General features: G+C 41.8%; 1 protein-coding gene across 9 annotated transcripts in view; it reads left to right on the forward strand.

Moving 5' to 3' along the window:
• Positions 1 to 1,264: 1,264 nt before the first annotated feature.
• The window catches only part of ATG10 (autophagy related 10), a 307,457-nt gene continuing 284,680 nt past the window's right edge, over positions 1,265 to 24,041 (forward strand). Inside the window, exons 1-2 of one of the 9 annotated variants that reach the window (XM_021939516.2) lie at positions 1,265 to 1,820; positions 12,219 to 12,298. In XM_021939516.2, the coding sequence (XP_021795208.1) occupies positions 12,275 to 12,298 (24 nt within the window). In that variant the 5' untranslated portion in view covers positions 1,265 to 1,820; positions 12,219 to 12,274. Of the gene's footprint in view, positions 1,821 to 12,218; positions 12,299 to 14,132; positions 14,448 to 21,540; positions 22,101 to 24,041 lie in introns of those variants that run through there. The other 8 variants (XM_021939514.2, XM_021939515.2, XM_009208715.4 and 5 more) reach the window with 8 other exon arrangements.

Genomic DNA, 24,041 nt, shown 5'->3' on the forward strand with positions numbered 1-24,041 from the left:
AAAGATACAATAAACTAGTGTTTGCTTTTTAGTAAACAACTCTATCAGTGACTTTTTTAAAGACCTGAGAAGGCTTATCAACATTATCAATATCAATGCCTGCCAGATTGTATGTATATCTTTACTCTTGGGAAAGCTTTGGTGGATTTAGCCTTTAACATGCCTTCAACAACCAGATCTAAACAGCCTCATAACATGTTCAGGCTCAAAATATTTTTCTGCTTGCTTGTTGAGAGTCTTGCATACAGACTCTAACCTCCATTAAGGCAGGGGCAGCGCTTGTCTTGTTCATTGCTGTATTTCTAGCACTTAGCACAGTGCCTGGTATATGTTATATTCTTGATGTGTTTTTGAAACAAATGAATTAATATTAATTGGCTTAACACTTCCATTTTGTACAGAGAGCCAGTATGACATGAACTCACCTATTTGAAACAGGTCTCCTTGAGATCCCCAGTTTACTTTAGCCTGACTCTTCCTCATAGCCTAGAGGTATTGCTGATATTCTCTGAGTGCCAACATGCTGATTCCAGACCATTTTATTTGCCTATTATGTAAAATTTTTCTTCTATTGAGCTATATACCAACCCATTGGTATTATTATTATTATTATTATTGTTATTATTGAGGGAAGAGAGAGACCCTCTTGTCATGCGCATCCGTGTGAAGAGACCACCAAACAGACTTTGTGTGAATAACGTGGCTGTTTATTTCACCTAGGTGCAGACGGGCTGAGTCCGAAAAGAGAGTCAGCCAAGGGAGATAAGGGTGGGGCCGTTTTATAGGATTTGGGTAGGTAAAGGAAAATTACAGTCAAAGGGGGTTCGTTGTTCTCTGGCGGGCAGGAGTAGGGGTTACAAGGTGCTCAGTGGGGGAGATTTTTGAGCCAGGATGAGCCAGGAAAAGGAATTTCACAAGAAAATATTATCGCTTAAGGCAAGGACTGGCCATTTTCACTTCTTTTGTGGTGGAATGTCATTGGTTAAGGTGAGGCAGGGCATTTGAACTTCTTTTGTGATTCTTCAGTTATTTCAGGCCATCTGGGCATATACGTGCAAGTCACAGGGGATGCAATGGCTTGGCTTGGGCTCAGAGGCCTGACACCTCTAATATTGTTTTATATTGTTTTATACTCAGAAAAGGAAAGAGAAGCGAAACTAAAGTCAGGTAGCCCGGCGCCTAGGAACCAGACCCAAAACCAGGCCTGGGCCTGCCTGTCCTAAGCCTGGTAGTTCAAATTCGACCCCTGACCTAGCAACTGTTGTTATCTATAGATTCCATACATTGTATGGAAAGACATTGAAGACACTGTGAAACCTCCCATTCTGTTCTGTTTCAGTGTGACCACTGGTGCTTGCAGCTCCTGTCACGTACCCTCTGGCTTGTTCAATCGATCACAACCTTCTCACGCGGTCCGGGTTGTGAGCCCTTAAAAGGCACAGAAGTTGAGCACCTGACAAGCTCGGATTTTAAGCCTGCCAATGCTCCCAGCTGATTAAAGCCACTCCCATCACTATCTCAGTGCCTGAGGGGTTTTGGCTCAGCCTGCTACATTTCTTGGTTCCCTGACCAGGAAGCGAGGTGATTAACGGAAGGTTGAGGCAGCTCCTTAGGCGGCTTTAGCTTGCCCTGTGGAACATCCCTGTAGGGGGACTCTAACCAGCCGGAGAGACGCAGATACTGAGGGTGCTCCCGGGTAGGCATTTGCCCCGGTGGGACGCCTCGCCAGAGCAGTGTGTGGCAGGCCCCCGTGGAGGATCAATGCAGTAGCTGAACACCGGGAAGGAACTGGCACTTGGAGTCTGGACTTCTGAAACTTGGTAAGACTAGTCTTTGGAACTTGCCCACTCCGTTTGAGTGGAAGTGTGGCCTGATCACCCACGGCATGCCTTTATTGGCACTTTGGTTTTGGTTTTGGTTTTGACTTGGTTTGAATTGCTTGACAGGACTGGTCTTAGGAACTTGCCCACTCCATTTGAGTGGAAGCGTGGCCTGATCACCCATGGTGTGCCTTTATCGGCACTTTGGTTTTGGTTTTGATTTGGTTTGAATTGCTTGACAGGACTGGTCTTGGGAACTTGCCCACTCCATTTGAGTGGAAGCGTGGCCTGATCACCCACGGCATGCCTTTATCAGCACTTTGGTTTTAGTTTTGGTTTTGACTTGGTTTGAATTGCTTGACAGGACTGGTCTTGGGAACTTGCCCCCTCCATTTGAGTGGAAGCGTGGCCTGATCACCCACGACGTGCCTGTACCAGCATTTTGGGTTTTGTTTTTGACTTGACTTGGATTGCTTGATACTTTGGTTTTGGTTTTGACCTGGCTTGGATTTCTTGATACTCTGATTTTGGTTTTGATTCTGGTTTGGCATAAACTGTAAAAGTGTGTGTGTGCCCTTTTTACCCATTCTTTGTTTTGTAGTGTGCATGTGGTGTGAGCGTGGTGTTTTGTTCCGAGGAGACATGGGCCAGGCACAAAGTAAGCCCACCCCACTAGGAACTATGTTGAAAAAATTTTCAAGAAAGGATTTAAAAGAGATTACGGTATTACTATGACACCAGGTAAACTTAGAACTTTGTGTGAAACAGACTGGCCAGCATTAGAGGTGGGTTGGGCATCAGAAGGAAGCCTAGACAGGTCCCTTGTTTCAAAGGTAGGGCACAAGGTAACCTGTAAGCCAAGGCATGCAGACCAGTTTCCGTACATACACAGTTACAGCTGGTTTTAGACCCCCTTCCCCTCCACAGTAGTTAAGAGAATAGCAGCTGGCAGGGGCAAGGAAAGAACAGCAGAGAGAAAGAGAGGAAAGAGACAGAGAGAAAAAGAGGCAAAGAGAGAAAGGAAAAGACAGAGAGGAAGAGACAGAGAGACAAAGAAGGAGTCAAGAAGAGAGAGAGACAGAGAAAGAGAGAAGCAGAAAGAGAGGAAGAGACCGAGGCCAAAGGAAAGTCAGAGAGAGAGAGAGACAGACAGACAGAAACCCAAAGAGAGAAAGAAAAAGAAAAAGAAATATACAAGTAGTTAAGAAAAAAAAACAGTATACCCTATTCCTTTAAAAGCCAAGGTAAATTTAAAACCTATAATTGATAATTAAAGGCATTCTCTGTAATCTTGTAACACTCTAATACCACTTTGTTGTTGCTGTAAACAAGGGCATATCCCGAAAGCACTGAAACCTTCCTATCAAAAATCCTTAACCCAGTAATCCGTGGATGGCCCAGATGCATTCAATCTGTAGCAGCAGATGCTTTGCTAACAGAAAAAAAAAAAAAAAAAGAATGGTTATCTTCAAAAAAAAAAAAAGGAAAAAAAGGGGGAGGCAGAATGTATGTTAAAAGAGTGTTATATGGTAAATTAATTATTGTCCTGAAATAAATTAACAGGTTGTTTAAATAAAGAAATGTTTGTAATAAGTCAGAAAGTTGAGACATGTTGAAGAATTGTCTGTGAAAGTCGTGAAAGAAAAATGTTATCAAAAATTTTTTTATGCAAAAAATGTTGTATAATTTAAAAGTAATAAGGCCTCCTAAGTACTATTGAAGAAACAGTTTATGTGCAAGGTGTAAAGAAAAGTAAAATATACCTTTGGTAAAAGGATTATAAGGAGGCATAAGAATGTGGATTTTTACCTATATTAAAAGGTTAAAAAATTATTGTTTTGAAAGTTTGAGTTTTAAAACGTTAATTGTAAAGAAAATTCTGTGTGTAAACGTATTAGCTAAAGTTAAAAAGATATCATCCAGTTTTTCTGTGAACTGGACTTTAAAGTAAAAACACAACAGGTTTTTCTTAAAGCACCAACCTGCCCCTTAACAAAAATTTTAAAATGTTAGAAAGAGTCTATAAAATCTTACCCTATGGTCAAACATGAAAAATTGGATAAATACATCTACCAGGTTTTAGTAAAATTAAGTTTAACATTAATAACACACTAATATAAAGGTAAAAATTAGCTTATCTGGTATAAAAATGATATAAGAAGCATTATTAAATATAAAATGGTGTTTAGTTTTCTTTGGTCTAAAAACTAATAAAAATAGGTGCTAAAGGAAACATTCATTTTACTAGAGGATCATAGAAGTTAAAGACTTAAAACAAACTTTGGCAATTAAAACAGCATACCAAGATACAAATGCCTGGTTGAAATGAATCAAATATTCCATCTGCACATTAAACAAAAGCAATCATTATGCTTGTGCACATGGCAGGCCAGAGGCCCTGACTGTCCCCCTTCCACTAAGGTGGTCCTCCAGTCAACCAGGCGTGGGCTGCATAGTAGCTCTTTTCCAGGATTCTACAGCCTGGAGTAATAAGTCATGCCAAGCTCTCTGTGCTATATCCCAAAGTCTGGCACTCTGCGGGTCAGCCCCTGAGGGCCATCCAGCCTCGTCTCCCAACACTAAGTTCACTTTGTGTCTCTCACGATAGGGAGGAAACTTAGCATTCCTTGGAGACCTGAAGGGATGCAGTGAGCTTGAGAATTTTCAAGAGCTTATCAATCAGTTAGCCCTTGTTTATCCCTGAGCAGATGTGTGGTGGTATTGTGGTGGACCTTTACTGGGCATTCTGCCGAATAACTGGAGTGGCACTTACACTTTAGTCCAATTGGCTATCCCTTTCACCCTGGCATTTCATCAACCAGAGGGAGGAAAAATAAAACATCGTAAAGTGAGATAAGCCCCTTATAGGTCTTTCAACTCTCACATCTATTTAGATGCAATTGGAGCCCCGCAAGAATACCAGATCAATTTAAAGCTTGAAATTAAATAGTTACAGGATTTAAGTCAATATTTTGGTAGATGACAGTCAATAAAAATATAAGTTAGATAAACTACATCTATTACAACCAACAGCAACAAGCTTTTCATGAGTTAAAAGAAAAACTTAGGTCAGCCCCAGCCCTGGGGCTACCTGACCTGACAAAACTTTTTACACTCTATGTGTCAAAAAAAAAAAAAAAAAAAAGGCAGTTGGAGTTTTAACCCAGACTGTAGGGCCCTGGCCAAGATCAGTGGCCTATCTCTCAAAACAACTAGACAGGGCTTCCAAAGGCTGGCCCCCATAGCTAAGGGCCCTGGCAGCAACAGCCCTGTTAGCACAAGAAGCAGATAAGCTAACTCTTAGGCCAAACCTAAACATAAAGTCCCCCCATGCTGCAGTGACTTTAATAAATACCAAAGGACATCATTAACTAATGCATGCTAGATTAACTAGACACCAAAGCTTGCTCTGTGAAAATCCCCGCATAACTATTGAAGTTTGCAACACCCTAAACCCTGCCACCTTGCTCCTGGTATCAGAGAGCCCGGTTAAACATAACTGTGTGGAAGTATTGGACTCAGTTTATTCTAGTGAGCCCAACCTCCAAGACCATCCTTAAACATCAGTAGACTGGGAGCTGTACGTGGACGGGAGCAGCTTTGCCAACCCCTGCAAAGTGACTCTGAAAAAGACAATAAGCCCTGCTCCAGTCACACCCGGAAGCTGACTGGTCCACGCACAGCCGAAGCATGAGAAAACTCATCACAGGACTCATTTTCCTTAAAATTTGGACTTAAACAGTAAGGACTTCAGCTGACCTTCCTCAGACTGAGGACTGTTCCCAGTATATACATCAAGTCACTGAGGTAGGACAAAAGATTGCTACAGTTCTATTCTTTTATGGTTATTATAAGTGTACCGGGACTCTAAAAGAAACTTGTTTGTATAATGCTATTCTATCCAAGGTATGTAGCCCAGGAAATAACCAACCTGATGCGTGTTATGACCCATTTTAAGCCTCCCATGATCACAGTTTTTAAAATAAAATTAAGGACTGGTCCTTTTCTAGGTGACACATGTAAAGTAATAGCTAGGACAGAAGAAAGGGGGGTCCCCAAGCATATAACCCTAAAATTTAATGCTTGTGCCACTATCAATAGCAATTGGCATAGAAAAAGATGCAGTTCTTTAGAAAAAAAAAAAAGTTACACGGCAGGAAATAAGTATATCTGCCATGAATTAAGTTCATGTGCAAAGGTGTGTAATTACTAGTCTTGTGTCATATGGACTACTTAGAAAAAGGATGAAAAAGATCCTGTTTAGCTCCAAAAAGGAGAAGGCAGCCCCTTCTGTATGAGTGGAAGCTACAACCCCTTGAAATTAGTAATTAAAAATCTCTTAAACCCAAGGTAGGAAAAAGAGAATATGTATCTCTGGGCATTGATAGAAAAAGGACTAGATCCTAGACTAAATATCTTAGTAATAGGGGAGGTTTGTAAACTCTCTCTGGAACCAGTATTTCAGACTTTCTATGATGAACTAAATGTACCAGTACCAGAGACTCCAGGAAAAACCAGAAATTTGTTTTTGCAATTAGCCGAGCATGTAGCCCAGTCTCTAAATGTCACTTCATGTTATGTTTGTGGAGAAACTGTAATAGAAGATCAATGGCCATAAGAAGCCCGATAATTAGTGCCTACAGACCCAGTTCCCGATAAATTCCTGGCCCAAAAGAATCACCCTGATCATTTCTAGGTTCTAAAAGTCTCAATTATTAGACAATATTGCATAGCTAAAAAAAGGAAAGAATTCACTCATTCTGTATGATGACTTAGTTGCCTAGGACAAAAACTGTATAATGGTACCACAAAAACAGTTGCATGGTGGAGTTCAAACCATACAGATAAAAATCCATTCAGTAAATTTCCAAAGTTGCAGACCGTTTGGGCCCACCCAGAATCCCACCGGGACTGGACGGCCCCCACTGGGCTATACTGGATATGTAGACATAGAGCCTACGCTAAGCTGCCTGACCAGTGAACAGGTAGTTGTGTTACTGGCACTTTTAAACCATCTTTCTTCCTACTGCCCATAAAAACAGGCAAACTCCTGGGCTTCCCTGTCTATGTTTCCCATGAAAAGTGAAACATAGCCACAGGTAATTAAAAAGATGATGAATGGCCACCTAAAAAAATTATACAATACTATAGCCCTGCCACTTAGACACAAGACGGCTCATGGGGATACTGGACCCCCATTTACATGCTCAACCAAATCATATGGTTGCAAGCTGTTTTAGAAATCATCACTAATAAAACCGGTCAAGCCTTGACTATTCCGGCCCTGCAAGAAACTCAGATAAGAAATGCTATCTATCAAAATAGATTGGCTCTCGACTACTTGCTAGCAGCTGAAAGAGAGGTCTACAAGAAATTTAACCTTACTAATTGCTGTCTACACATAGATGATCAGAGGCAAGTAGTTGAAGACGTAGTTAAAGATATAACAAAACTGGCACATGTGCCCATACAAGTGTAGCATGGATTCGACCCTGAAGCCACATTTAGAAGGTGGTTCCAGTACTAGGAGAATTTAAAACTGTTATAATAGGAGTTATAATAGTAATAGAAACCTGCTTACTGCTCCCTTGTTTGCTACCTGTACTTCTTCAAATGACAAAAAGCTTCATTGCTACCTTAGTTCACCAAAATGCTTCAGCACAAGTGTACTATATGAATCACTATCAATCTATTGCACAAGAAGACATAAGTAGCAAAAATAAGAGTGACAACTCTCACTAATAAAATGTCAGAGTCTCAAAGGGGGGAAATGAGGGAAGAGAGAGACCCTCTAAAATTGTTTTATACTCAGAAAAGGAAAGAGAAGCAAAACTAAAGGCATGTAGCCCAGCGCCTAGGAAACAGACCAGAAACCAAGGAACCAGACCCCAAACCAGACCTGGGCCTGCCTGATCTAAGCCTGGTAGTTAAAATTCGACCCCTGACCTAGAAAGACATTGTAAAACTTCCCATTCTGTTCTGTTTCACTCTGACCACCGGTGCTCACAGCCCCTGTCATGTACCCCCTGGCTTGCTCAATCGATCATGACCCTCTCATGTGGACCCCCTTAGAATTGTGAGCCCTTAAAAGGGACAGAAGTTGAGCACCTGACAAGCTTGGATTTTAAGATGCTAGCCTGCCGATGCTCCCAGCTGATTAAAGCTACTTCCTTCACTATCTCGGTGTATGAGGGGTTTTGTCTGTGACTTGTCCTGCTACATTATTATTATTATTTTGAGATGGAGTCTTGCTCTGTCATCCAAGCTGGAGTGCTGTGGCACGACCTCAGCTCACTGCCACCTTCGCTTTCCGGGTTCAACTGATTCTCCTGCCTCAACCTCCCAAGTAGCTGGGATTACAGGTGCCCGCCACCACACCCTGCTAATTTTTGTATTGTTAGTAGATGGGGTTTTGCCATGTTGGCCAGACTGGTCTAGATCTCCTGGCCTTAAGTGATCCACCCGCCTCAGCATCCCAAAGTGCTGGGATTACAGGTGTGAGCCACTGCATGCCACCCTTGGTATTGTTTTCTACCTTCCTCATCACCATCTTTTTCTTAATCCTTTACGTTTAGACTCTTTGGTTCTTGGCTGATTGTCTTTCAACCTCACCTTAAGGCCTCCATGAATGACCCTTCCACTACTTTACTCTCATAGTTCTGTGCCTATTCAATGGTTAGGGCCTTTACTTCCTCTCTATATGGGCAACTCAGCTTGGATTGATCTCTGAGCTTTGTGCCCAACTGGAACAAACTGATATATCTGTAATTTCACACACCAGCCTCCTCCTCTCCAAACATGTCTTCCTATTCTGCTAATTATCTCACTCTCTATTTCTTTTTTCTTTCTTTCTTTCGTGCAGTGGTGCGATCTCCGCTAACTGCAAGCTCCGCCAACTGCAAGCTCTGCCTCCTGGGTTCATGCCTTTCTCCTCTCTTAGCCTCCTGAGTAGTTGGGACTACAGGCGCCCGCCACCCCTGGCTAATTTTTTGTATTTTCAGTAGAGACGGGATTTCACCGTGTTAGCCAGGATGGTCTCGATCTCCTGACCTCGTGATCCGCCCGTCTCGGCCTCCCAAAGTGCTGGGATTACAGGCAGGAGCCACTGCGCCAAGCCTTTTTTTTTTTTTTTTTGAGATGGAGTCTCACTCTGTTGCCGGGCTGGAGTGCAGTGGCGCCATCTTGGCTCACTGCAAACTAGGCTTCCGAGTTCAAGGGATTCTCCTGCCTCAGCCTCCCAAGTAGCTGGGATTACAGGCACCCGCCACAATGCCCAGCTAATTTATATATTTTTAGTAGAGACGGGGTTTCACCATTTTGGCCAAACCGGTCTCAAACTCTTGGGCTCAGGCAACCTGCCCGCCTCAGCCTCCCAAAATGCTAGGAATATAGGCGCGAGCCACCCCACCAGGCCTCATCTCCCTTTTATACTCCTTCACCCAACCAGAATGAGTGGTACTGGGAAAAATAATCACATAAAATTTAGGAATTAGGACCTCCACAAATAGAGGAATCCAGTCTTAGCTATACTCTCAAATCCTGTATACCCCTTCTCAGCTTCTCCTCTTTCCTTTAAAGACTATTTTAAAAGTTTACTTGTTTTCTAAGCACCTCTCCTCACTTTTATTTTTTTTTATTTCAATAGGTTTTGGAAGAACAGGTGGTGTTGGGTTACAAGGATAAGTTCCATAGTGGGGATTTCTGACATTTTGGTGCACCCATCACCCTCTTCCTTACTTTTAGAAAATGCCTGTGCTTGGCTGGGAGCGGTGACTCAGGCCTGTAATCTCAGCACTTTGGGAGGCCAAGGTGGGAGGATTGCCTGATCTCAGGAGTTCACAACCAGCCTAGGCAACAAGGTTAAATCCCGTCTCTACTAAAATACAAAAAAATTAGCTGGGCATGGTGGTATGCGCCTATAGTCCCAGCTACTTGGTAGGCTGAGGCAGGAGAACTGCTTGAACCTGGGAGGCAGAGGTTTCAGTGAGCTGAGATTGCACCACTGTGCTCCAGCCTGGGCGACAGGGTGAAATTCCGTCTCAAAATAAATAAATAAAATAAATAAATAAATAAATAAATAAATAAATAAATAAAGGAAAATGGCTGTGCTTACTTCCTGTGTTACAGAGAAAGAGGAAGCTATCAGAAATGAAGTTTCCTCAATCCTTTCTCCCTGGCATTTCTTTCCTCTCAAACACAAAGGCATCTATTCCCAGTATATCTTTCTCCTTTGCCCGTCTTCCAGTTAATGCAACTAAGTACTTGGGACTCACCCTGTGTCTCTTCAGGGGCTGTGTTGTCTCAATTATCTCCTCTTTCCTTCTGGTTCTTGTGCTTGGCCTATAAATTGGATCAAAATCACACCCATTTAAAATGTGAAATACCAAAGTACCCCCCTTACTCCTTGGCTTTTATTCTTCCCTACCTGCCACCCTTTTTCCTTCTCTTCATAGAAAAGCTTGAAGTCTCTACTTCCTTGCCACTCTGCACATTTTGTTGTTTTTACTTTTTTTGTTTTTTGAGATGGAGTCTGGCTCTGTCACCCAGACTGGAGTGTAGTGGCGCGATCTTGGCTCACTGCAACCTCCACCTTCCGGGTTCAAGCAATTATCCTGCCTCAGCCTCCCGAGTAGTTGGGATTACAGGCACCCACCACCACACCCGGCGAATTTTTGTATTTTTAGTAGAGTAGGGGTTTCACCATATTGGCCAGGATGGTCTCGAACTCCTTACCTTGTGATCTGCCCACCTCGACCCCCCAAAGTGCTGGGATTACAGGCGTGAGCCACCATGCCAGGGCTACTTAGAGAGGCATCCGCCGTCATAACACCCAAACTGCTTTTGCTAAGGTTATCAGTATCTTCTTAATTTCCAAAGCCAATGGTTGCTTCTCAGGACTTATCTTCCTTGATTTTCTTTGCTTTATTTTTGACACTGTTAACCACTCTCGGGAAACTCTCTTCTTGGTTTCCTTCCTCACCCCCCTCCTAATTCTTTTAGAATTATTCTAGGCTCTTCTGTCTGCTTTTCAAATATTGATGTTCCCTAAGATTTCACCCCCAGGTCTCTTCTTCTCTCACTCTATGTACTCTCCCCAGAATAGCCTCTTTTGTGACCAGAACTGCAATCACCTGTATATCAGTGACACCCAGATACAGGGACTGACTTGTTCTGAGGGGGCTAGAATCTAAAGTCAGCGTGAAAGGCAAAAATAAAACAGAGTTAAAATTATCTTTGAAAATCTTTAAAATTTCCTCTAAAATACTGTATACACGATTTTGAATGTATATACTATCAATCAAGAAATCCTACACAGCCAGTTTTCCTCCGCTATTGGAACAGAAGGTTGTTTCTTTAGTTAAACGCCAGATGAAGTTGTTGGCTTGCATTTAGCGGCCATGTTATAAGAAAAATATGTTTTTGTTTTTTGCCAAATGCATATAGTAGAGTTAATATAAGTTAAGCAAGCATAGGAGATAACTTCACTGTATATATTTTCAGCTTGACCTCTTCCATGAGCTCTGGACTTATACACTAAACAACTGTCTACTGGATATCTCCTTTTGGATATTCCAATCCAGATTGTTTTAATTATATTTCTGAAAGCTGAAGAAATGAGATACCCACATTCCATTTAGCAAAGGCATTTACTGAAAGGATACAGGGATGTGACATGGGTGCAGCACACAGGCAAAGTGTTTTCATAACATCTTGACTGTTGCCCTTATTCCAGGCAGATGTCCCCTAGCACTGTCCAGCTGCCCACACCCCAGTCTTCCCTCCTGGGACCTTAGGCAGCTTCAGATTTGTGGAATCTCTAAGCCAAGCGTTACACAAGCCGGTAACCTCAGTCTGAATGGCCTTAATGAGACTAATGGAATTCATAAGTATCTGGGAAGGCATTGCAATTATTTATTTGTGGTCTTTTCAAGTGCTATACTTCACCTATTGGCTGTTACATCACTCTCTGGACCATCTTCATGAGGACCTTAAGACCAATTAACCAAGTGAAATCCCAGCATTTCCTCATTACCAGACTGAACATCTGACTTTTACATGTGGGATATGTGTTATGTATATTAAGAACCAATATCAGAGATAAGTCTATGAGGTGATGCATGTTACCTCCTCTTTATCACACACATCAAACAGCATAAAGAATTAAAACCATCATAGTATTAAACAGTTAAACATTACATTAAATATGTAGCAATACTCCTAACTGTGGGCAGTGTCACTCCAAATTCAGCATTCTAACAGCATGTAATTTTAATGGGACTGGACAGCTTTCATGGTATCCTCTTTCTTCCCTGTCGTTATTCATGTCTCATTGTATGCCTGCTTTGTGTATATAAAGAAAGATATTTCTTTCCATCTTTCTACTATCTATCCCTTCAGATTTATATGATCAGCCCCTCTTATGAGGAAGACTGAACCACAAAGGGGCATTCTCCATGGCCAACTCTGGACTGCAGAAGGTAGGCACTGCCCATCTGGAATGTCCCATTATCATCCTTTGCCGGCCATCACATTTTGGCTTTTTTCCCTTTGAAGTTGACCTCTTTTCCTCCACTCTTACTCTGTTTACAGAACAACAGGGTACAATTTATACCCAGATAACAATCCTTTCTTTCTGTCCGATACATACTAAAGATTATAAATCATTTGTTGTCATTTAAAACCACAGATATTAATTTTAATTTTTAAATTGAAGTTAACATTTTTATTATAAAATCATATCAATGATAATACGTTATTTTTCTTAACTCAAATACCAAAAGCATGTGAAGAAAAAAAAAATCACCCATGATCACCTGAAGTTGGAAGTTCGAGACCAGCCTGGCCAACGTGGCAAAACCCCATCTCTACTAAAAATACATAAAATTAGCCAGGCATGTTGGCAGGCACCTCTAATCCCAGCTACTTGGGAGACTGAGGGATGAGAATCGCCTGAATGTGGGAGGCGGAGGTTGCAGTGAGCCAAGATCATGCCATTACACTCCAGCCTGGGCAACAGAGCGAGACTCTGTCTAAAAAAAAAAAAAAAAAAAAAATCACCCACTATCTTCCTACCTAGAGGTCACCATGATTAATTTCTGATTATAACCTTTTACTGTTTTTTACAGCACAATGAATGAGGTAATTTTTTAACACTCTGTTTTGTACCTGGTCATCTTTCCTGGTTAGAAAATACTGATTACACAATCACATTAATGATTGTTGGTATGATTTCATTGTCTCTAGGTATCAATCCCTTAAATTTAAAAATGTGTATATTTTGGTTTCCACAGCCCTGCAAAGCTGGGATTATTACCAATTCCACTTCATAGAAATATAGATCCTGAGGTTCAGAGAAAGTAAGTGACTGCCCAAAATTTACATACCATGGAAGGGACAGGACTGAAGCTTGCCCCATGACTTCTTGCCTTCAAATTGGTGCCCTTTCCACAGTATGTCTCTTGTCTCACTAATGAGATAATGCAGATGAAGGGGCTGGGCAAGTGCATATTATCGTTATTGCCTCAGGAGGCAACTCCTGATTTGATCTGAATCTAGAGCAGCTTCTTGAATTAAATCTGCCCAGAGGCTTCCAGGTTTGCAGACTAAACTTGTCTTTATGCAAAATATCATTATAACACACTAATATCAATATGCAGTTGAATCCTATAATCATAATTAATTCCTGATTAGCAAACATAGCCACACAACATTTAAGGAAACAGATCATTATTGAACAAGGACATTCAAGCCCTTGCTAACAAAAGATGGACCCTGGGGCATGTGCATTGATCTTATCTCATTACCCCTGTGGTATTTTCTTTGCTGGATGGTGAGTGGAAAGTCCAGTACGAATGAATATCTAGCTGCAAGGTACCAGGGAGTCTATCCTGGGGCCCCGAAAGCACAGTGTGTTTGAACCAAAACTTCTGAAGAGTTTATGAGATTCTGCGGTTCTTTTACTGTCTAGATTATTTTCCACCAACTGCTTTCCAAATCAGTGAATTATGGATATAGGGTGCTGCAAATGTCCTGTTGGACTCTTCTTTTTTTTTTTTTTTGAGACAGAGTCTCACCCTGTTGCCCAGGCTGAGTGCGATGGCGCGATCTCGGCTCACTGCAAACTCTGCTTCCCGGATTCAAGTGATTCTCCTGCCTCAGCCGCCCAAGTAGCTGGGATTATAGGCACACGCCTCCATGCCCAGCTAATTTTTGTATTTTTAGTAGAGACAGGGTTTCACCATGTTGGCCAGGCTGGTCTTGAACTCCTGACCTCGTGATCCACCCACCTCAGCCTCCCAAAGTGCTGAGATTACAGGCGTGAGCCACCGGGCCCGGTCCTGGACTATTCTTTTCTGCATTGTCCGAGGGTGTTGTACATTCTTTTATCACAGTTTGCTACTGATCTACTTTATCATTTACTTCTTCTTGAGCCCTTCACCACCTTTCACCATTCTCCATTCAAGGACGCTTTGGTCAAGATTTGGTTCATTTTCCCACGCTGGTGCCTACAAAGACCCTGGACTGCCCTTCCTTCAGTGGTCCTGGACACTTCTGTGAAGACTGGGACTGAAAAGCCACATGGGTGTAAATTGCCAGGCCCTCATTAAAAGATAATTTCAGAAAAGGGTAAAATCATGACTTTCATACAGATATACCAATGAGCATGTTTAAAAATTATTTTACTCATATGAACCAGGCAAAATGGGATAGAACTGGTTTTTCCATTGGAGGGGTGGGGCAGCCGATTCAAATCACTACCAGATAGGATATAATTTACATATTTACCAATAGCCTATAACTTAGCTCAGTTGTAACCAATGTACCACACTAATGCAAGACGTTAATAAAAGGTAAAACTATGAGTGGGTTGCATATAGACAGATAGATAGTAATTATCCATACTATCTGCTCAATTTTCTGGAAACATAAACATTTTCTAAAAAGTAAAGTCTATTAATTTAAAATAGTGATATAGGCCGGGCGCGGTGGCTCATACCTGTAATCCCAGCACTTTGGGAGGCCAATACGGGCGGATCACGAGGTCAGGAGATCGAGACCATCCTGGCTAACATGGTGAAACCCCGTCTCTACTAAAAATACAAAAAAAGAAAAATTAGCTGGGCGTGGTGGCGGGCGCCTGTAGTCCCAGCTACTGGGGAGGCTGAGGCAGGAGAATGACCTGAACCCGGGAGGCGGAGCTTGCCGTGAGCCCAGATGGCGCCACTGCACTCCAGCCTGGGTGACAGAGCAAGACTCCGTCTCAAAAAAAAAAATAATAATAATAATAAAATAAAATAAAATAAAATAGTGATATATACTGCCAGAAAAAGGGTTTATATCACAGTGAAGTTGAGAAAACTGATAACAGTCACAGCAAGGCGATTTCAAGCTTTCCCTTACACCTTCTTGTTGCCTTTAATACATGTGAAGTATATGTATATTTTTGGGGTTTTGTTTTATTTTTATATTTTTAATAAATTTTTGAGGTATAGTTTATATACAATAAAATGCTCCCAACTGAAGTCTACAGTTCAATGCATTTTGATAAATGCATATACTCCATATGCTACGATGGTCTGAATGTCTTTCCCCAAAATGAGATCTTAATCCCCAAGGTGATGGTACTAGGAGATAGGACTTTTCAACAAACCCAGAACTAGGTCCTCACTAGACACCAAGTCTACTAGTGCCCAGATCTTGGACTTTCCAGCTTTCATATCTGTGAGACATACATTTCTGCTGTTTATAAGTCACCTAGTTTATGGTATTTTGTTATAGCAGCCTGAATAGACTAAGACAGCATATAACCATGACCACAATCAAAATATTTTCATTATCCCAAAATGTTACCTCGTACCCTTTGTAGTTAATCCTGTCTCCAATCCTAAGCCCTTAGCCACTACTCATTTATTCTAGATTAGCTACTCTAGATTAGCTTTGCCAACTCTAGAAAATAGTATCATACAGTATGCATATGTCTGGCTTCTTTTGCTCAGCATGATGTTTTGAGATGAATTCATGTTGTTGCATTTAGCAGTAATTAGTTTCTTCTTACAGCTGAGTAGTCTTCCATTGCATGGACATACTGTACCACAATTTGCTTCCCATTCATCTAGAAGGACGTTCAGATTGTTTTCAGCTTTGGCTCTTATGAATAATGCTTCTATGAATAATCACATACAAGTATTTTTGTGGACATATATGTTTATTTCTCTTGAGTAAATATCTTGGAGTAGATATACATTTCGTGATCAATATGAAAATAAAAATTGTATACTACTAATATTCTATATTGATCACATTCCTTAACTTAGAGCTTGACTTAGTTGATGATTCTAATTTAGAAACAATTTTGCTTCTGAATTTCGTTATTTTTATGGAATTAAACATGTTTGAAAATTATATGTTTTATTTGATTTTTAGTAGTATACATATAATTACAGTATATAAAATTGGAGACTGTGACTTGACACTTGGGATTCAAATATTTGTATGGAAACAGCAATGGAGAATTGTCATATTTTAATGACAATCTATAATTATTTAATTATCTGTGCTGCCTTAGAAACATTAAAAAGGTCAGGCATGGTGGCTCACGCCTATAATCCCAGCACTTTGGGAAGCCAAGGCAGGCGGATCACTTGAGGTCAGGAGCTCAAGATCAGCCTGTCCAACATGGTGAAACCCCCTCTCTACTAAAAGTAAAAAAAAATTAGCCGGGCATTGTGGCGTGCGCCTGTAATTCCAGGTACTCGGGTGGCTGAGGAATGAGAATCACTGGAACCTGGAAGACAGATGTTGCAGTGAACCCAGATGGCGTCACTGCACTCCAGCCTGGGTGACAGAGTGAGATTCCATACCAAAAAAAAATAATAAATAAATAAAATAAAATAAAGAAACATTTAAAAAAAGTCCCAAGGTTACTGAAAATTATTTGTAAAGGTTTTGATGTTAGCAAAGGATAAAGGTAATGTAGATTGCAGCAGTGATGTGCTATAGCTAAGAATGCATGACAATGAGGCCGACGCAGTGGCTCATGCCTGTAATCCCAGTACTTTGGGAGGCCAAGGCGGGCAGATCATGAGGTCAGGAGTTCAAGACCAGCCTGATTGACATGGTGAAATCCTGTCTCTACTAAAAATACAAAAATTAGGCTGAGCGCGGTGGCTCACGCCTGTAATCCCAGCTACTGAGGACACTGAGGCCAGAGAATTACTTGAACCCAGGAGGTGAAGAAGGTTGCAGTGAGCTGATATCACGCCACTGCACCCCAGCCTGGGCGACAGAGACAGACTCTGTCTCAAAAAAAAAAAAAAAGGATAGTAATGGGATTATAGCTTCTACCTGTGTTTGAGTTTTTAGTATCTTATTCTTCAGAGTCTAGTTTGTACTATGAAGGTTAGAACACATTTCTGGAAATGATCCAATTTGAGCAATCTAAGTAAGAGTCAGAATAAGTTGAAATATTTTATGTAGTGAATTTCGGTATTTCCTTTGTCTCCCCCGGTTTTTTTTTTTTGAGACTGAGTCTTGCTCTGTTGCCCAGGCTGGAGTGCAGTGGTGCCATTTTGGCTCACTGCAACCTCCGCTCCCACTCCTACCCCACTCTCTGCCCCCACCCCCAGGTTTAAGTGATTCTCATGTCTCAGTCTCCCAAGTAGCTAGGATTATAGGCATGCACCACCACCACACCTGAATAATTTTGTATTTTTAGTAGAGACAGGGTTTCACCATACTTGCCATGCTGGTCTCGAACTCCTGGCCTCAAGTGATCCGCCTGCCTGGGCCTCCAAAAGTGCTGGGATTACAGGCATGCGCCACCACGCCTGGCCTGCTTTGTCTACATTTTTAACATGCGTGGTTGGACTTTTTAATCTTTCAAGCATTTGAAGATAGTTGGGAACTATACATTGTATTTTAGATTTATCAGGGGAACCCAATGTTCTACAAGGATCATTCTGGCAGTGGTCTATTATTATCCAGGTGCTTTTTTACTCCCATTGGAATTGGTTGAGAGGGCCCTATGTTCTTTTACTTTTGGGGATGTAGAAAAACTGCATGTCAATAGCATATCCTTCTGGGTTATCAGATTCTAGCCTTGTTCGTTGTCTTTGCAATATGAGTTCTGACAAATGCATGAGGTCACATATCCACTATTTCAGTAACATATATCATAGTTTCACTGTCCTAAAAAATGCCTTATTCTCCACGTATTCATCTCTTTCCTCTTTGCCTCCCTTCTCCCAAACTCTTGCAACCACTGATCTTTTACTGTCTCTATAGTTTTGCCTACTAGTGTTTTTTCTCTCACACTTTTAAGTAAGTGCTATGCACACACAGCTTCAAGACAAGTTTATCTCTACCATCCAATCAGATTACCTCCTCTAACTCTTTTATATAATTTGTCTTTCCCTAAGGACCTCCTGGAGGGTGGTGGAAGAGAGATCTGCCTACTATAAGCTGCAGTAGAGATAGCTTTTGTTCCCTAGTATCTATTCTTCTCTTTTTTCTTTTAATAATAAAACAATCCCACCCTGTCAAGGTTTGACTGAGCCCATGGCTAGACGCTACATTTTCTTCCTTCCTTGAATATAGGTGTGACCTATGGGATATGAGCAGAAAGGATATATGCATGCAAGTAATAAGAACTGGCAAGATTGAGTAAATAAGACATTTACCATGGAACTTAAAAAGTTGTGACCCTTTATAGGACCATACACTCGAAAGGATATTATGAATTATTATTTTTAAATAAATCCTCTAATTACATCTTGAAAGACACATTTATACTGCATTGTAATTTTTGATAATAAAAGTGTTTATTGGTTAAAGGAAAATGACTTTGAATGTAATGCAGTTTGTATAACCCTATTTTGAATTAAAAAAATTTACATGAGTATCAGAAAACTAAAACAAAAAAACAAAAAAGTTGAAGTTTCAACTTTTAGAAGGCTCTGTGTGAAACATGAGCATTAAAGCATAATGGACAAACAAAAGCCTAAAACAATGAGAAAAAAGAATGGCCACATCTGTAATCACAGCGCTTTGGGAGGCTGAGGCGGGAAAACTGCTTGAGGCCAGGAATTCCAGGTTACAGTAAGTTATGACCAGGTGAAAGAGCGGGAGACTTTGTCTTTAAAAAAAAAAAAAAAAAAAAAAAAAAAAAAAATGGCCACAGAGCTGGAAGGAGAATCAGGGGACTGTGGGTTTTACATAAGCGAAAGGAAGCAAGACTTTTTAGAAGTGAGTGACATGTCCAAATGAAACAGAGAAATCTAATAAAATAAGTATTAAAAGGATTTAATAATTAAGATATTATAAAATGGGTATGTCAAGAAGTTATGAGATTAACTATGTACATATAAAGCTTCTGGACTATAATAGGTGTTCAATAAGTTTTAACTCCCTTTCTTTCTGTGATCAATTCCTTGTTTTATTCCAAGAATACTTACTACTAGTTAGGACTATCGGGACTAGAAAATAATACCCCACAATGAAACTCTCAGAAGCAAAAGTTTTTCTCTGACCTTCTCCTGCCGTCCTGTCTCTTGGTCCCATTCTCCCCTGAGGCTAGCTATAGAAACTAGGTGGGCCATAGAAACTAGAACCTCTTTTCCCCAAAGCCAGTCATAAATCCTGGAAATATTACTTTAATTTTCCCCCCACCTTTTTTTGTAAAAACTGGCCATAAAGAAATTATCTGATCTACCTTTTTTGACTGTAGGTCCTAAGACCGTCATTGCAGAGAGGGTCCCGCCCCACACCTGGAAGGTAGGAGTGCATGCTCAGAGAGGCCAAGAAGAATCTAGACAGACAGGCCTTGCTGGGTTTCCCCACTCAGGCTATTAGCATTAGAGCATACCCTTTTGTCCAATCATATTTGTACATGGCTGTCCATACTTTGTTGGACGTACAAATGGACATTACAATTTTCCCTGTATCTTTGGGTCTTCATTCTGAAGGTTCTCATGTATATGTGCTAAATAAACTTGCTTGCCTTTCCTCCAATTACTCTGCCCTTTGTGAGTAGATTTTTCAGTGAACTTCAGTGATCAGAGAGGAGAGCTATAGGAGCCCTGCTCGAACCTTGAAATGCTGTGATGACAGACCGTAGCCTTAAAGCACTTTATAGTGTTGGTACGGTAAACACATAAACAGGCCAATATCATTCTTTGCCATGAGGGATATGATGACAGGAAGTACATGAGGGTTAACTGAGTTATTTCTTTTAGTTTCTTTGTTTTTGGCATGTGAATTATGAAACTTTAAAACACCTCCAGTGCAAAAAAAATTTTTTTAATTAACATGGTGGTTGGTGCGCTGCGTTTCTAAAATATTGAGTACGATGTAAAGCAGTGCATTCTTTTTTTAAAAAATGTATTCTTATTTTGAAACATTTTTGTAGAGATGAGGTCTCACTGTGTTGCCCAGGCTGGTCTCGAACTCCTGGGCTCAAGAGATTCTCCTACCTCGGCCTCCCAAAGTGCTGGGATTACAGGCGTGCGCCACTGCGCCCAGCCACATTCTTGTTTTCATCTGTGAAATACGTTTTTAAGGTAAATACTTAAAGTTGATGGAGATACCTGGTCTACTTAAGCTCTCATTGAGAACACACTGCCTTGTGCTTTTAAAAAAATTAAATGGATAATCTAAACTGGCAGCTACCAATTAATTTATAGCCATAGTTGCTAAAAAAAAGTTAGTGTAAGTTCATTTTTATTAGTCGCACCATTTTGAGTTTTAAACTATTTTACGTAAAGTAAAATTTATACCTCTTACGGGTTTCGTCAAACAGTGGTTTAGTCACCAACACAATCACGGTATAGAAGCTCTCAAGCACCTTTCTAGTCAACCCCTTCCTCCAGCCCTTCACCCTGGTCGCCACTAATCAGTATTCTGTCTAAAAGGAAAACTTGTTATTTGTAAATAATTATAGACACAGGAAACTGCAAAAATACTACAGCACCTAGAGTCCCGTGTACCTATCACCTAGTTTCCTCCAATGATGACATCTTATACAACTGTAGTACAAGATCAAAACCATGTCATGTAGTTTGAAGGCAGGTTTTCCTTTCACTTCTTCGCCTGCATTTTCTCCTTTCATTTCCAACACATTTAACTCTGTTGTTAGAAGGAGCAGATGCTAGTTTTCTTTCAGATGTCTGCTATTTCAGTTCGATTACCCCTGTTACTCTTACATTTTTCTAGTCTTTATCCCCACCGTTTCGCCCCAATTTAATTTTGCTGCTAGTTTTTTTTTTTTTTTCTCCTCTGGGATATGTGCCACAGATGGTACTATTGTCAATATTCGAATTCCTAACTTCTCCCTCCATCCGTAAGTTTTCAAGGGGTAGCCATGCTTGTGCTTAATTGTGGTGTTTACAGGACTTTTTGTCGTGTGTGAATGCTGGCACGGCTCTCCAACCTCTTAGGGGGCTGCTAGTAACCCGCTCCCCACTCAACGAGCCGCCTTTGTGCTCCGCGGAGAGCACCGCCTGCGCTGGGTTGGAGGTGGGGGTGGGGGGGACGAGAGCTGCCCGCGAAGCGAGGGGCGGGGCCTTGGCGGCAGTGGAAGCGGGCGGCAGGGAAGTCTCGCTTCCCTCCTCTCCACCCCCTCCCAGTCCCGGCCTGGGTCCCAGCCCCGCCCCTGCCCGGAGCGCGCGGCCGATCACGTCACCGGCCTGCGCTAGGCGGCCCCCACGGCGCACGGGAAGGCGCAATGCGCACGCTCCGACTCGGCCGCTGGTGGCTCTGTCTGAAGGAGGCCACGACCACTTCTGGTTGGCCTCGGGGCGCGCTGGCTTGGGTCTTCCTCCGTCCTCGAGGCCCCCATAGTCCCATCATTCAGCCCCCTAGGGGCACTGGCGCGGCGGTGGCCTCGCAGGGCGCTGGGTTCCACTCTCCAGCTCTCCTCCCCCTGGCCCCGTCGCCCCGCCCTCTCCGGGCTGGGCTGCGGGGTCAGGGGCCGAGCGGAGCGGGGTGAGTATTCCCACAGCCCCTGCCGGTCGCCGCCTCCCGGCTCTGCTTCCCACACGGTCCTCGCCCTACTCCTAGGACAGGGAGGAAGGGCTCGCGCGGGTAGGCGGAACACAGCCCAGTCCTGAACAAAAGGCCGGGGAAGCGGGTCCCCGCCGGTGAACTGCGGGCCTGTGTTGGCCGCCACGCTCGGGGCGAGCGGGGAAGGGCGAGGACACTCCCTCCCCGGGACCCAGTCCCCGTCGCGCACACGGTGTCACCAGCACTCCTGGCCCAGTACCCAATTGCTGCAGCACCCTCGAAGTGGGTAGTTACTACCTTGTGTTTAAAATCCACATACTGATAGCAAATCTTTGGCCATGTGACGTTGAAACAGTATTAAGTTACTGGGGTTTCCGGTGGCTGAGTCCAATTTAATTTGAAGTTTCGGATTCATCAAGTATCAGGAGGAATAACTTGGTATTTAGAGCCAACAGGTTTTTCTTTTTTTTTTTTAAACCTCCCAAAAAACCTATAAAATCAAGAATTGGCGGGGAGGGCGGGAGAATGATAAAGGAATAGTTGACTGATTTATAGAAACTTTTCGTGGTAAAAATTACAAAAGTATTGGAAGTAAGGCAAAAGGATGACAGCATGTTTTTTTCAGAGTCAAAATGGAGCCTGTTTAATAGGCCCACCTGAAGATGATTTAGATGTCTAGGGGAGTGTATTTTGTTTGGCATGATGATGTTGATTAGGGCCTAGGCTTTGTAGTTCACATTTTTTGGAGTAATGGAGATGCAAATTATTTGAGTGGGATAGAAAAAAAAATACAGTACTCCTAAAGGTTGTAGTTCTATTGCGTTGTAGGATATTAACCATTTTTCTTTTTTCTTTTTTTTGGAGACAGATTTTCGCTGTGTCACCCAGGCTGGAGTGCAGTGGCATGATCTCAGCTCACTGCAACCTCTGCCTCCCGAGTTCAAGCAATTCTCCTGCCTCAGCCTCCTAAGTAGCTGGGACTACAGGTGCCCGCCACCATGCCCAGCTAATTTTTGTATGTTTAGTAGAGACGGGGGTTTCACCATATTGGACAGGCTGGTCTTGAACTCGTGATCTTGTGATCCATCCGCCTGCCTCGGCCTCCCAAAGTGCTGGGATTACAGGCATAAGCCACCGCGCCCGGCCGATATTAACCATTTTTCTATCTAACCTATCAAACTTATCCTTTCTTCAGTGTTTATGCTCAGTTCCTGAAATGCTTTTGAGCGCACTAAGCCATTCAGCTTGCTCCATTGTGAGTTTAATAAGTCTTTGTCACAGGTTCATTTTGAATCATATTTATAACTTTTGTTATTGGACAATGGTCACTATTCTTTAGTGGCAAAAACAAGTTTATGCTTCTCAGGATGGGAGGACATCGGCCCTGTGTGGTACTCAAATACATCTTAGGACCCCAAGTAGAATCCTTTCTCATTGCTTCCGAAGGGTTAAACAGTGACCAGAGGAAATGTTACAGAACCTTGACCAAAAAATAAATCCAGAGTATTGAGAAATTAAAATTAAAGTCTTGCAGATTGCAGAGATTAAAAATTGTTATTGATATTTTAAATTGAAGAAATTAGTGGAAACAGTAGTTCTAAACTGCATTCATTTGAATGTGAAGTGTTAAAAGATTATTTCCCCTGTCTCCTGCTTTTCCCTTGCCACCTCCTGTTTTATTATGATAAGGTTAACTGAGATTTTGCTACATGGTGGGCCGTTCAAGTTATGTATAATGTTTTGTGACAAACTATATGTTGACAGTAGTTCCTGATGCCTAATACATTTCTGAGAAAGGTAAAGCAGCCCTTTAGGAAAAACAAGGAGAGTAAAACTTAACAGAAGATTTCTTAAGATGGGCTTGATTTGATGATTATCTTTGAAGCCTAGAGATGTGTTTGGGACCCAGGAGGTTGTGTTTGAATCATAAATATAATCAGGGAATCTTAAGAAAAAAAAAAAAAGCCATAGAGATCATTTGGTGATTATCTGTTGAAAACAAATGTTTTCAGGGGACAAGCAGCCTGAGTATAATAAAACAATTAGAAAGTTGGGGAATGGAGAATAGGAGAATAAGCTGTACCTGAAGGAATTCTGATTAGGGAATGGTTGCTGAAAACTGCAGAGACAAGACTTCTCTAATGTGCTTACCTGATCACATAGGTTTATAAGATCCAGGAAGAGTGCTTAGTAATAGGAGTTTAGCTTTGAAGCTAGGGTTAT

Source organism: Papio anubis, chromosome 5 (assembly GCF_008728515.1).
Source record: "Papio anubis isolate 15944 chromosome 5, Panubis1.0, whole genome shotgun sequence".
Taxonomy (NCBI): Eukaryota; Metazoa; Chordata; class Mammalia; order Primates; family Cercopithecidae; genus Papio; species Papio anubis.